This window comes from Stigmatopora argus, chromosome 1 (genome assembly GCF_051989625.1).
Source record: "Stigmatopora argus isolate UIUO_Sarg chromosome 1, RoL_Sarg_1.0, whole genome shotgun sequence".
NCBI classification, from domain to species: Eukaryota; Metazoa; Chordata; class Actinopteri; order Syngnathiformes; family Syngnathidae; genus Stigmatopora; species Stigmatopora argus.
This window is the reverse complement of record NC_135387.1, coordinates 10,431,409-10,446,924: the sequence shown is the minus strand read 5'-3', so window position 1 is coordinate 10,446,924 and position 15,516 is coordinate 10,431,409. Positions and strand designations below refer to the sequence as shown.

Sequence of the window (15,516 nt, the reverse complement as noted above, 5' to 3'; positions counted from 1 at the left end):
ACTGGTGTAACTGCTAAAAATAAGACTGCACATGAGACGATAACAAGGATTTTGTGCCATTAAGAGTGTAAATTTGGCACGTTTATGACACTGAATTCGCATTGGAATTCCAAGATTGCATTCTAAGTAGTTCACTCTGGAGATTTAGTGCAACCTTTGTACTAAGATAGAATGTACAGTATGTTGCAATTTCAGAATTCTGCTATGACAATAAAACAAAAGACCATTTGATAAATGCATACCAAAGGATGTAAACCAAATTCATGTATTATTTAACATGAAATGCTTACTGGGAACAGCGTTATTTACAGTTAGACCTGAGGATCGGGGGTGGGAGAAATTTACAACACCCATATACATAGTTCATTTCTGTTCCATTCAAGTTTAAACCTTTTGGCCTAGGCCAGGACTCCACACACCTGGGATTTGTAGAATCCCCCACAGTCTTCAGCAAGCAGATGAGAAATAATTCATGGCCCAAGGATTAATCACCAAACTTTATCTTGTTGGGATCAGAGGTCACCACAAGTTACCGCTTTCTTATTATGAATTAATCACAATTGCAACATGTCCAGCGTTGTCAGCCACGATGGGAAACCTAAAAGGCTGGAGTGGCACAGATCGTGCATGTAGGTGTGTAATAGTCAGCATCTGTCATTCACTTTTTTTTGTTTGATTGTGGACGCTTTCATAAAAAAGGGTTAGAAATTCCAACGCAATGATTTGGGTAAAGTTTGAGCTGATGTAAATGTACTCCAAAAGGCTTACCATCTGTTTGACACCTGGGTCGACAGGCTTGGTACATAAACGGCTTGAGACAATCAATCAGACTTTGCCGTAAAAAGCCAAAGGCTTTGATAGAGGTCAGTTGTGAATCCTGAAAGAAGATATGCTTTAAGTTTTAATTTCTGCTGCAAATGCATTTCACGTTGGCTTGTTAAGACTATTCGGCTACAATTCCACAGGACCTTTAATCAATATTTGCTTTCTATAGTTCTATACCACTTATCATCACGTGTACTGTTGGCTGGTCCTACCCATTGCCAGGGAACTTGGAGACAAACACCACAGATGTTTTTGGAAAATCACACAAGCCCAGGGGAGAATATGCCCTGAAATCTAGAAACAATTTCCCCCAAATCAGAACTGTGACACTATGTTATCCACCCGTTTACTGTGCTGCCCCAGTCTGACCCCCAAAATTTGACTGCTAAGTCAGGTGTGTCGTCTTCCTGTCAAATGCTAAACAGAAGCTCTACCTCCCACTTGTGAAAAGGCAGACATCTGTTTGCCATCACTCAGCCCAGTCTGCCCTTTTCCTCCTTTATCACTTTCCCCTTCATCTCATTTCCAAGTCATGATTGGAATGCTGAGATGGCGTCTAAGTTTGGGTGCAAGCAGCAGTCAGCAGTCTCTTGTCCAGGCTCTCTGACCATTTTCTCTTTGTAGCGGATAAAGCAGCCAGTTCACCTCAGCCCCCATGAACTCCTTGTCCCACCCAACTCCCCTGTTTCCTTTTTGTGTCTTTCATCACCAAGCCCCCCTATCCAAAATCTCCCGCTCTCCCTACACCTGGCAGAATATGAGGCCCTAGACGATCATAAAACCTGGGCTTGTAAAACTGGGGGCAAATCTGCACCCCTCCTGTCCGCATCCAGAGGGAGGTTCCACACATATTTTTTGAGGAAAAACACATAAACACGGACCATACTCATAGTTTTATCTGGGGTGAATTGGGCCATTACGTCAAATCATACAAGGAAAAACACAGGTGTTCCTAATGACTCTATTTCAAGTGTGGCTTTGTTAACACAATTACCAACAGCATCATGTTTCTGGCACCACCTGATTTGATTTATCCATCATATTTAATAATAACATGTCTGCAAAAGTGGTGATATCCATTTTGGGTGAATGCCACAGGTTTTGGACACTTCCACTCCGTAGCCTCTTTTCCAAATTTCCCGTTTGTGGTTTGCACCCTGAACAGTTTCACCACTGTTCTCTTTAGGCATGAATAGAACGCTCTGTGCAACTCAAAGACCCCGATAAAGACCCAAACACAAGGGGGGCTATTTTGAGAATTGCTGGTGGCTTATGTTTGGAAAGATAATCTGTCAATGATTCTTGATGGCGGTGAAGTGTTGATGTTTGGGCTAGGGCCCAACTGAAGGTGCTGCTAGAGTTGGGACATCAGATAGTCCAAACCCACTGAAGAGGACAAACAGGGTCGTTTTTGTCTCCAAGGTAATCCGTGTTGGCTGACTCGATGGCATTTGGGCCGGATAGGCAGGAAGAGAATGTCCAGTGAACTGGAAGCATTTGTCCTGTGCACTGCCACAGCCGAATAAGGCGACTTTGTCAAGCCGCTGATTGAACTTCCTACCTAAAATTAAAGCGATATGACCCTCACATTAGGACCTGCAAAGTAGATGTAACGTTGTCATATGAAAACTAAGCTTCGAAACTACGGTTGGCATCTAAAGTCTTGTCGTTTCTTCTGATAGGTTACAGCAATTTTAAGGAAACGTAACAGATTGTAGTCCCTAATGCTTCCATTTCACAGTTGGCTAATTTTTCAATTCATAAACCATATTAGGCACGTCAACGTTTGGTTTTATTATGGACAGCGGAGGTTTGTTCTCTATTTGGTCCCCAGATGCACACAGATTTTGCTTTCTAGTGCCAGAAGTATTGCCTTGCTGAGGCGTTCTTCTTTGTTAAAGCTGCAATTTAGAGTTTGGCTTTAGAAAACAAGAGACAAGTCCGAAATATCCCAGCCGACCGCTGCAGCTGGGGTTGATGGAATAGAAGGCACAGGTCATAACATGCTATTGTCTTTCTGACCTTTAAGTCTGTCTTATTTTGACCACTTACTTGGACATGATGAATGGTACTCATTTTTAATGAAATCAAAAACCCACAACAATCTTTGAATTATCATTCAGCTGGCAAAAGGTAATCAAATGTAGAAGGGTTTAATTTTTCGTAAATCATTTGGGAGACCCATGATCTTTGACGTAGCCCAATATTTCTGACGCTGGGCAGTACATTGCTCTCCAAAATGTGTTGATTATGTCGAAATTACTCAATGAAAATGCTTTGCAGATCTTCAAGATGAACACAAATCTGTCCAAAGGACAGCTGCCCAGAATGTTTGTGGTTTTTGCTCATGCAAATTGGCAATTTCTGGTCCGTTGCAAGTTATTACAATGAATAGTATTGTGTTTTTTTTTGTTTAATTGCAAGAATACACACAATTTCCACGACTGTGCCCTGACCACGTCTGGGAGGAATGGATAATCTTACCTGTCTGTTAAAATTACTGTGATGTCTGCATAAATCTGATTTCATTTCTTTCATATCCAGATAATAGGGAAATACAGTTGTGTGAAATTTTTACCACAAAATAGTGTAACATTGAAATGTTACAGTCCAGGGTGAACAGTAAGCAAATGTCTTTAAAAGGCTGGCTATCTAGTGTTTTTCACGACATTTGATTTCATTTAGTGCACTTTCTTGTAGAGGTAAAAATTTACCATTGATGATGACTTTTTAAGATCTGTTTAATTTCAGTGCTTAATTGTCTTGAACACCAACTTCTAAGCATGCTAAGATAAAGTTTGACCAAGTCCAGATCCACAAGTGCTTTGGCGGCATCATTTTTTCTTCTTGCTTTACAAGCTGTCAGAAATACAGCCTGCACAAAGGTGTACTACATTGCATTGCATACGTGTGCAAGGCTTTTAAAGACGTTGAATACCCTCCACATGACAACAAGTACAGCATTCCTAGCATTCCTGCATGTGAGCTGAGGATTGTTGTGGTCCCCTGTCATTAGGAGTGGGCTTCTTAATCACAGCACTGACTCAGGCACCCTTAGTGTGAGTTTGATGTAGCCGGCAAATATTTTCCCCAGACACGGGTTTTTCTACAGCAGTTGAAATGATTATGGGATTGTGTTGCTAATGGGTCAAGGGCATTTAAGCCCAGGCAGTCATTTTGTTTTACAGTGTGATCTTGTTCAGTTGTTTGTATTTGATTCTTAAAATCAATGAGTATTAATCATTTACGTTTATTTTGACAGGAATACATGGATGCCAACCTATGCATCGATAAGCTCTTCAAACAGCTTGCGGAAGAGCGCTGCAACATTTGGAAGTAAGACCTTCTTAAAACTAAAAGGCAGATGTTTAATGGATGAGAGACATGAGCAGCTGGCGGTAATCCATTTCCAGTCAGAGGCAGCAGAACAATGTTGTTTGATTCTAAGCCTGTGACAAGCTTTTCTGCACATCTCTCTCAAAAAGATGCTTTTTGTGTCTGGCAACAATGGGTGTGGGAGCTCAACTCTGGGCTCAGTGTGGGGTTGACTTGGGTTATTTCTCATGGAGAAGATTTTCAAGGACAAAGAGGGTGTGGCACTGATGGAGATGACAACCTAATGACCTTGTCACCTTGCTACTTCTAGACCGTCCTCTCAAAGACATGAGGCAATTTTTTCTTAAACTTCACGCTTTTGTGAAAGAAGCTTCTCTCCATCTCAATGGAGCTATATCCCCGTGGCCCAAAGTAATTTTCCCCTTCAGTAAGCAGAGAGAGGCTGAGGTTGAAGGGTCTCGAGACGGGTGGATGACCACTAACCAGCCAGCCCCTTTACTTGGTGAGGCCAAACCTCAATAAAGGAAGGGATGCGTAAAAGAATGACCCTTCTGTCCATGTTGTCCGCACCTCTATTTAGACACCCGAGAGTCATCGTCAGTGACCTGATGGTTTCTTAGCATGATTACAATGTCCTCACAGATGAAGTCTGTCTGCTGTGTATTTTTAAAGAGGCCATGAACTTTGTGGCTCTTTTAGTTCACAGTGAAACTTGACTGCATCTTTTCCTGGTTTCCTAACTGGCCAGGCAATAACTAACACAGAGTCAAAAGGTCTCTTCACTTTTACATTTGGTGCAATAAATGCCACACCTAAGAGACAATCTGAGCTTTAATAGAATGTATATATTGTTTGCTCTTCTCTGTTTCTAGAGATTTGACTCCATTTCCATCCATATATATATATATATATATATATATATATATATATATATATATATATATATATATATATATATATATATATATATATATATATATATATACATAACCATGCAAATTTAAGCAACCATCCTACCTAGCATTAAATCAAATATGCTGGATTGATGCTTTTACAACATTTTTTTTATATCATTGTGTTCTAGTATAAAAAAGAAAAGGGAAAAAACACACAGCTCCCCTCATTAGCTACGACCACTCTGTGTAGTAGACATCTCCCTCTGGACCCAATGGCGCTCATCAATCCGTCAGGCTCTTACATTCCTCTAGTCCTATACTTCATGACCTAGTGACCCGGTGCATTCATGTCAATCGTTGTACCGTATTATCGTGTATTTGCACACTGATGGAGTACAAAGATTGGACAATTATGGCTTCTTTTTAACCCTGATTATTTATAGGAGTCTCTGTGACCACGTTCGACTTTGTGCAAATTTAAGTAAGCCTTTTCAATATGCCCTTAAAAAGGTGATTGACAGTTTGTTTATTCATCACGTATTTCAAGCAGCTGCTGAATTCTCAGCATCTAAAATCAATGCACAAGTTGGATGGGGCCACTCCCACTGTCACTTGTCCATTCAATGTGATTATGTTTTGTGACAGGTCAAAACAAAGCTCTTAGGCACAGTGCCAACCTCAGATAGTGAAACTCCAATTTTTTATATTTTTGGCATATTTCCATTAGTCTTGGGAATTTTTGGCATGAGGCTGATTGGATATGCATTTATGTATATGTCTACGTACACTAATTGTGATTTAATACAATAAAACAAATATTCAGAGCCAAGATGATTTGCTAACTATTTGGTTCAGTTTGGAAGCGATATGATTCAATATAGGGATATATATGAAATAAAAAGTATAACATTTGATACCACACGGGGAAAAGGCATTTTTTTTCTCTTTTTTATCTTATAAAAAAGCCAGAGAAGCCATTAAAAAATTCTCAAACCAACAATTACAACAGGTATGTAAAATTAAATTTTTATTTATAACCCTATAACAAACAACAGAATCTCTGGTAAAGAAAACACATAAAAAAGAAGGATATATGTACTGTTCAGTGGTTAGCACGTCAGCTTTACAGTTCTGAGATTGAGGGCTCAGTCCTCAGTGGGTTCCGACCATCATGTGTGGAGTTTGCAAGTTCTCCCTGGGCCTGTGAGGATTTTCTCTTTCAATTGAGAAGCTTGCTATTGACACGCTCGTGTTTCTTATAATATCGGATAGATTTGGTCGAGTTATTCATAATTTTCACGTCTCTCCACTTTGTTGGTATTATTTCTATATTTCTCGGAAAGAATATGCCTATTAAAGAAATAAATTGTGTTTAGAAAGAAAATATTGATGCTTCATGGACCAAGACATGATGTTTAAGACAATTTGTTATGTAATAAACCATCTAGATTAAAGCATTTTTACGCAAGTTATTTTCCCGCTTTTGTGCTGAGCTGGTATTACCAGAAGTATTTGGAAAAGGGCCTGTTGACGCAGATGGTGTTTCATCCGCAACATCTCACACGCCATTTTAGAGAACACTGACAGGCTAATGAACCCCCCTTAGAGTGACACCAGCCAAAACTAAATTAGCAATGACATCTGCTGCCCAATAACTGTTTGTCATAATTTTATAGAGCCAGATAAAACATGGAGGTCAGATCAGATGTGTGCTAAAATAAGGAATTGTGGGTCGTGAGAAAAAATCTTTATTAAGAAGAATTCCCCTTTTATTGACCATTCCCTTAATATTCCACATCTGACTGTTTCTAGCTCTTCTTCTCCAGTAATGCAGTTAAAAAAATATTTAAAAAATAAAAAAAAACTTTCAGGAACGACCTTGTGGCTACGAGGGGATGCTCTTTGAAGAAAATCTCGTGAGTGTTCAACAAAGCAGCAGCTTTAAGCTGGGAAACAGCTTTACTGAACATGACCATACTGACGATACTACAAGGCATATATGGCTGGCGAGATGCCTGTCTGCTGGCGGCCATCTGAGCATAATGAAAGAGCCTAATCTTTCGTCCAAGTACGTAGTGAGCCTGTTCTTTCGAAGAAGAGGTGTGTACTTTTCAGATACTGAAGATCTGTTAGGCTATACTGTGTGTTAACTTTAATATCCAAAGAGCTCTCAGTCCAAAATTGCATCTTCTAAAGGTAATCACATGAATAATCCAGCCATTTGAAGTAAATATTCAGTAAAAACAAGACTTAAAGACCTCCAATTAAGACATTAATTGAGTTTTCAAATCCTTTGTCAGAACCTTCAAGTATTCCTTGAATATTAGTGAATGTTGTAAATAAAAAGAACGCTCTGTTGCATCTCAAGCTACGAAACCATCATGTCTTCCACTTCTCACAGATAAATGAATGCATCCATTTTATAGAGCCTTTGAGAGGTTAATATGGTGGTTTAATGTAGCCTTTTACCGTTGCTCCCTCAAGGTTGACCAATGAGAGTTACAGTACTTAAGCAGTATTATCGTAGTGTCTGTCCCCCTATTGAGTGCTTGTGACACGGTCAAGGTGAAACACAGAGCTAAGCTGTCGCTCCACAAATTGTTTTACTCAGCACATATTTATCTATCTTCTGTTATTGGATTTGAGAAGCACACATACATTTATAAGATGGATTCACCGTGCTGTTTGAGCTATTCACCACTGTGTAATGAAATTCTGTTTATCAGTACGGTACCAGAGAATGAGTGTGCAATTTCCTCTTTAGTGTTTATGATAGCATGAGATTTTGGACCAATTTTCATGCTTTCAAGTGCGTCTTGCCATAACATCCTCAGTCCAAAAAGACTCATAGGTGCGGTGTGTGTGTTTTTATTAAGTCATGTTTTGTGTCGTTAAGGATGACAGGGCGTCCATTCCATGATACTTACCTACAGTTTGGAGGTTTTTTGAAAACATCACTTTGTCCCACAGGAAACAGGAAGGAGGGAAAATGTGTAAAATCCAAAACAATCCTACGTGACTCACTGTAGTTCAAGCTTTGATGTGCTTCAATATTTTGCACAAGATTACAATCATTGACATGTTTTCTTTTTTTTGTTCTGATCATCACACTGGAAAATCTAAGATTAATTCTACATCTACTGCATCTGAGTTAATTGCGTTTATGGAATACTTTCAGCATTTCCTGAGTTGAGAGCGGAAATGAATCTTTACAGATTGATGTCTAGTCAGACCTCCAACACCCCCCTTCTCGCACCACTGCCTAATTGGAAAATGACTAAGATGCCGTAATGTCTCTGTCCTATTACACACTCATCTTGCCGCATACAGATTCAAATATAGGCACTCATGGGTTCTGTCAGCATGACCATCTTGTGATTTGCATCTGTCTGGCCCCTCACAGATCTGAGTGGGTTTGTGCTGGGTAAACAAACAGGCTTGCCGTCTGTATTCTGGAATTTCCTTTGCTCATGCAAGTGCAGGAAATGAAAATGTCGCCATGTTGACACTTACTTGTCTGCTGGACAGGCACCACATGTCCTTCTCCCTGACGTTTAAAAAGCATCCTGAAATTATTAAGAGCGGTGTTTTCAGTGTAACAACTAGTTATTTACCTGATGTGTAATAAATGTCTTCTGTCTTGTAACACACACCAAAACAACATAATGCACCAGAGGAATAATGAGCTCCAGTGACGCATGCTGGCGTCCCTTGTCTGCCTCTGGTTACTCAACTGTGATCAAACTACAGAGGATTAATGTCACAGGGGGAGAGTGTGGCTGATGGCTCTGGCGATTCCACTGCCGGCCACACAGTGCATTGGCACATTTATGCTATACTAATTGAAGCCATGAAACATAGCAGGGGTCTCAAAATACTCGGCTGTGGCCCTGTGCTGGATCCTATATCATTTATTTATCATCATTTATATATATATATATATATGTATATGTGTGTGTGTATGTATGTGTATATGTATGAAAACTTTTACACCCATAGTATCCAATACATACACAAAAAAATGTAATTGACATATTTATATCACAGATATATCTCCTGTAGTCAGGAAACCATGCCAAAGCTCATCCAAATATGAGACGGAAAAAGCGCTTGTACCATCTCGAGTGGTGGTGAGCTTTGTGAGAAATATGTAAGACAATCCTAAATATGTATTTGTTTTTTTAACTGACATTTTCATGCTACTCTAGTATAACATAAATCTGACAATTCTTACTGAACAAATCAGTATTCAGTGGAGAAGAGTGCTAACACTATGAAGGCATTGAAACACAGCTTGTACAAGCCAACATTTTTAAAAGCTTTTCAGCCGCACATTGTTCCAAACTGAAACAACTATTCCTGGGTTTTGGAAATGAGTCCGATCAAATCAAGGCAACATGCAGTCTGGTTGTCCCACCAAATAATCCGGTATTAAAACAACATGCTGTCCAACTGACTAAAATTAATTGGACAAGCCCATGCGCCACTGCACTTGCATTCCAATAGCCCTTCACTCTTTTCTATATCGATCTGTCGGTCCTCCAGCGACTGTCTCACCACTGTCTTGTCTCCCTGTCTTTGCTTACCAGCTCCCAGCGGAATACTAACTTAGACACTGTGTGTCAATCTCTACATGTGACACCGGTGGTCTGAGTGTATGGGCAGCCAAGTGTTCCTAAACAGAGGAATTTCTCTCTGGCACCACTAACAGTACAGCTACTGTGCTGTCTGTACTGTTCTGCACGTGCTTGTAATTTTTAAATCCATAACAACATACAACAGCTGTTTAAATAAAACATGCGTGCATCATGTTTCTTATTTTGAGAAGCTTAGTGGCATGTGGAGAATCGTTATTGGGAAACCATTGGCTGCTAGCTCCAAATCTAATTAGTATGGAACACTGACTTTTGATTTTTTTTTAATTACGCCACACATGTACATGTTACTGCTGACTCAGCCGTCCATTTGTCTTTTTTACCCCAAATAGGACAATGGCATGTAATTGGCAGCCACCTGCTATGAGAACCAAATCGCGCTGACTCCATATTCAGATTTGCCTGCGAGACAGCTGTGCGTATGTTAAACTCGATTATCTCGCTGCATAACACTCATCATCACCAGCCATCATGAATCTTTCAGATTTTTATGATGATGAATGAGACGGCGGGCTCCGAACAATGTGCAGCATCATTCCTAATTCTTCATCCACCTTCTGTGGATAACTCCCACTTTGTCCTGCAGACTAATTTCCTCACATGGTTAGTGTCATTGTTCTTTCAGCACATTAGTGACAGTGAATGTGAGGCCAAGTGGCAGGGATGGCCTCGACTCCAAGTCAGACCAGTGCCTTTATTCTCTCTCTTTAACTGTCCGCTTCTGTCAACGGGACCCTTTTAATTCTCCTTTTCTCTCCTCCCATGCACCCCCCCTTGCACTGGTCCCATTGGGAGGCATACAAAAGGGGGTTCCCCCTCCCCTACTACTCATTTTCCTCATCGTCTTCCTCCCCCTGCGTCCCATCTCCCTACGTTCTTGCTCGCAGGCCCGGTTTAGGCGGCAGTTTGTCACAACCATTCAGCTGAGACTGATTATGATTGCAGCAGATGGGCAAGAGAGCTCCGTTTTTTTCTCCTACTCTGCCTTTTACCTTCCTGGCTGTTTCACTCCCTCAGTCAGCATTGCTGGACTTCACGTGGTTTTTACCTGAAACGATCATTCACCATCATACCGATTCCAGTGTAGCATTTTTGGTTCTTCTTATACTGGTTGTTTTGTTGCTTTTTCTAAAGGATGGTTTTAAAAATTTCTGCTCCTTTCCAACTAACATTTATTCTACTATCACACACAGAAACCAGTTTGCTCCTTTCTATCCAACCTTAGATTGCAATAACCCCATTCCGAAAATTCCACCTTCTCCTCCATGCAATCCCCCAGTCGGTTCTCCCACTGCTGGAGATGCAGCAACAAACACATGTTCAGTGTCCTGCTCGGAAGGAGAAGCAGAAGTGGAGATGTACTACTGAGGCAAGATAAAGCTCGGGGGCGGGGCGGGGCAGGACGGGGGGAAGGCTCACAGAGCTGCGTGTTGATGTGAAAGAGACCACAGCTGAGAGCCAGAGCGCATGGAGAGAGAGGAGAGGAAAGAAGAGTCTATGCATGTCGGCCGACTGAGAAAGGGCTCTTGAGAGGAAGACACAGAGTACTAAAAGGGGTCACAGAGAAACGCAGGCAGCTTGAGCTCAATCCAGTCGAGAGAGCTCTGATGACTTGTGGACATTAACTTTATCATCTGCGGGGATCAGCGGGGTGCCAGCTACAGAGAGGACAGAAACTGCTGGCGCTGGTGGATTACCATGAGTGTCCTCTGATTGCACCAGAATGCCGCATCTCTACCACAGTAAGATCTAGTTTTTATTTTGGTCCACATTTTACTGAGGGAATCTATTCACTTCAAACCTGGAATATTCAAGTACAAGTACATAGCAATCTTGGATGCATTACTGAGTCAGACAAACGAGTTGGAAAGGGGGCAGTGAGAATAATTGTGTGTCCTGTTGCTCTAGGCAACTGAATGTGGCATGAACCACGTTGAATGTGACAGATAGCAGGAGGAAATACATAGCTGTCATATTGACTATAGCGTTGCAGGGGGATTTGCAGGAATGTTGCCCATCTACTCTTTTGTTCCCTCACAGTCCATTTCAAACAGATTAAGATTTTCTTGGTGGCCTCCTAAGCCCTTAGTGGAATGACTAGTGTAGATGAGGATGTGAATTTTAGATTCTCATGATATGGTATCTGTGGGTACGACCCTTCAGCTCTTATTTCGGTCTGTCAAGCTGTGCAAGAATAAATCAAAGTCAATGACAGATTCAGCTGTGTTGGGTGAACACAGAAGAAGTACTATGAATGGGTATTTAAACTTTTCTTGTTGTCTGTAAAAACAACCGTACAAGAAGATGATAGTGAAACATGGGAGAGTTAGGGAGCTTCACTCTTGTTGATTTTGACAAAATGCCAGAAAAAAGAGTTATTTTTCTGCCATGGGAATCACTGCCGTCCAACTTTGACAACAGAAATAGATTCTTCCATGAAGTCATCGTTTGAATGCCACCCATGAAGAAGAGAAGGTTCTTGTTGTTTCGGCGGAGAAAGGTGAACAGCACTGTAACGTGTAAGGTACTTTGATTTTTACACACAGGGGCAGTTTCTCATAGTCTCTTTAAAGGCAAGGTGGGCAATATGTCAACTTGTGACCGAGCCAGATGTGTTGCCACACTGGGCTGTTTAGCCTGCCCCTGTGAGAAACCTACCTGGGGATTACAGGATAAGAGGATTGGCTCGGGGAAGGATTTAATTTGTTGAATTAAAATCCTAATTCTGCCCATTGCGGCCAAACGCCAAACGATTGTTTGTGACATTTTCATTTTTACTCATGCTATTCCTTTGGGCAGCTAAAAAGTCACTTTGTTAGAAACGGTCCAACGAGTAGGACCACAATGCAAGCATTGGAACTGTTTGAATAATAATTGCCCCAAATTCCATGCCTGGTGAGAGCATAAAATCTAGGATAGATCTAACTGAAATATCACTGCTTTTGTGTTTCCTTTTCATCAGTTTGCCTTTCAGTCCTCTACATTCAGTTTTACAACCTAACCCCGACCTCCCTCATGCACGAACCCCCCTTCCCAGCCTAATCACTCTCTATCCATTGACCCTCAGCTAGCGTGTTGGGCTCAGGTCAGAGTGAATTATTGAGGAATGTACCCCCTTGTTTAATGGCTCGTCAAGTGGGCCTCAGCATGGAAGTGTTCCCTCTTCTTTGACAGCCAAGAATTAGGAACTGGGTACGTCCTCCTTCAAGGCAACTTTCCCACACGACCTCCACCTCCATGTCATCTTATAATGGAACAGTGGAAGGTTAATTAAAAAAATCAGGAAGATGTGGTTCTTGCTGTCTTAACTTAGCAATAGGTCCATTAGGCAACACACACAAACACATCATTTATGAATAACAAAAGGCTTTCATTTGCTTGCAATCAATGGCTAGTTGCGTACAGAGAAGCTCTTGCCTAGAGACACACTTTTTTGTTAAGGCTGCGAGCAATCTTATATGTAGTCTTTAAATGGCTGCGGTGCCTCGGTGAGATTTTAAACAGCCCGATTCCCCCCTCATAACATAAATATTCATTGTTGATGAATCTCCTTGTGATGCCTTGAGTGTCTAATCTAGATGTTTTTAGGTCACATGATTGAATGTTGCGCATTCCTGCTTAGAGCAAGACCATAGGGTACCATCCTTGTTCACAGCATGGAGGCGCTGAAACACTTCCACAATTGTGTGTGTCTCTCAAGATTTTGGATCAAAGCCAACAAAGATAATTTCAAATTTCTATAGTTGTCACAGTGAGACGTTTATGAGAATGAGCTGCTGAAATGGGGGGATGGGGGTCTTTGAGTATTTGGCTGCACAGGCAACCCGAATGTCAACAAACCTTAGCTCTGGACTATCTGGGGTATAAATCAGCAGGTAATAGTCTCAGAAACATGCAGGCTGGGGTCCAATTTCTCAAGGTGTCGGTGCAGCTGGAGAAGCTCGAGGTCCTGTTCTTTTTCCAAATACCTCTTCTGCTCTCTTTAAACTTCTGAGCCGTTTGCTTTTTTTCCTTTGCCGGGAGTGAATTATTGCAAGTAAAAGCCCTCGTGCAACTTTAGTGTCGGCATGCCTGAAGTCCAAAATGAGGCTGCTATGCCGATTTCCACCTCCTTAAAGTGTTTAGATAACAGACCATCAGCTCAAGTGCTACTGTTTACACATGTTCCCATTGTATGTGAAGCCATTTGTCCACACTGTAAAGCACTACTGTTTGATTGACACTCCGAAAACGATGTGTTGACATCCAATGTAAAACATCCTATAGCCGACTCTAGGTGTCCATGAGTCAGCAGAACATTCCAGTAAATATGAGTCCCTGCTGCCCAGTTGTGTCAAGCCAGGGCAGCCAGTAATAAAGAACAATGCATGAAAACTGTGAATTACAGTTTCCAAAGTGAGCTTTTAAATTTTCCCTCGGACAAAAGGTTGGCTTTTTCCAATGCAATGTTCGAATCAGCAATAAAAAATTGGCATTCCTCCCATGGTTCATGACACGTTTGTGAGTAGACAGTAGTTCCTAAGAGTTCTTCACTTGTTCTTCTTCCAACTTCCTGTCAAGTGTCAAGTCAGGAAAGCAAGTTAATAACATACTTGAACATTCCTTCCCTTTTGGCTATTTATTGCATAGCAAACTCAGTAGATCTTTTTTAGAGATCCTTTTTTTCACAATTATTATTCTCCATAATGAAGATTTTATCCACAACTAAACGTTTATTTCAAAGTTGGACCTTAGTCTGTCAAAGGTGGCCTGGGCGTGCTCACCTTGAAAGAGCCGAAAGGCATGTGTGAGAAATGTGAGAACATGATCATTGGAAAAGATGAAACACACAGCAGACAATTACCGGAGCTCAAGGCAAGGTATGTTTGTGTGTCAGAATGAGGTGTGTCAGGAAGATAGTCTGTTAAAATCTTTAATCATTTTACATCTAATATCATCACTGTTCTCATCCACCCTTTGAATCAGACGTATGGACATATACATCTTTTCATTCCATCTAATCAGGAATGTGTCTATGAAATTAAAAAATAAAAATAAAGGTTTGGTCCCTGTATCAGTTTAGAAAAAAAAATTGGGGCATTTGACAGTGAAGCAAGAGTAAGCTACACCTGACAAACACTTCTTTGTGGTTTAGGAGGAGTTTGTCTTTTGTGTTGTAATTGTCTGATTCATTTTGGGCATACACAGCAACATTCCTTTTGGGCTTCTTAACAAGCACACTATATTATGTGACATTATACATGGGAGAGGTTATTGTTAGAGTTGCACCCAGAATTTAATGGCTACAAATATTTGGCCTAAGTATGACTAAAAATGTGGTTTTGATCCGCCTTTTTTTCATTGAAATATGATTACTGAAACCGAAAGTTGCGATAGCACACAAAAAGCTTCATTGTGTGCACTTGTCTTATAGTGTGCTTTACTAGGGCGGCGAATTTCGGTGTGTCTGCTCATTGTAGCTCTTCGCACTTACAGTGGAACAGCGTCTGTGACATACACTTCTTCTTTGTAGACCGTTTCTCTTCTTGCACTGTTTGAGCAGCTATAACAGGGCTTTTCTTGGTTGTCTTTCCAGTTATGCAAACTTTTAGTTTGATCTCATTCTGGCGTGCGGGCAAGCTCTCTCCCCTAACATTAACTTGACTGCATTCACAACTACATGTCTGTTCAAAGGCCACTCCAAGAAATCAGTTTCAAAATGAGCCCTTCAATTACATATCCGAATACATAAAAGAAAGTGATAGAACACCAAAATGTAACACAAATCGTAGTACAAAGGGGTGTCTTGGAACCAATAATGGATT

General features: G+C 40.9%; 1 protein-coding gene across 6 annotated transcripts in view; it reads left to right on the top strand.

The window, feature by feature from the left end:
• LOC144073748 (nck-associated protein 5-like) overlaps positions 1 to 15,516 on the top strand; it is an 83,568-nt gene that overhangs the window by 17,154 nt on the left and 50,898 nt on the right. For 4 of the 6 annotated variants that reach the window (XM_077599799.1, XM_077599800.1, XM_077599806.1 and 1 more), the window contains one exon: positions 4,088 to 4,161. In XM_077599799.1, coding sequence (XP_077455925.1) covers positions 4,088 to 4,161 — 74 coding nt within the window. Of the gene's footprint in view, positions 1 to 4,087; positions 4,162 to 11,140; positions 11,455 to 15,516 lie in introns of those variants that run through there. The other 2 variants (XM_077599803.1, XM_077599801.1) reach the window with 1 other exon arrangement.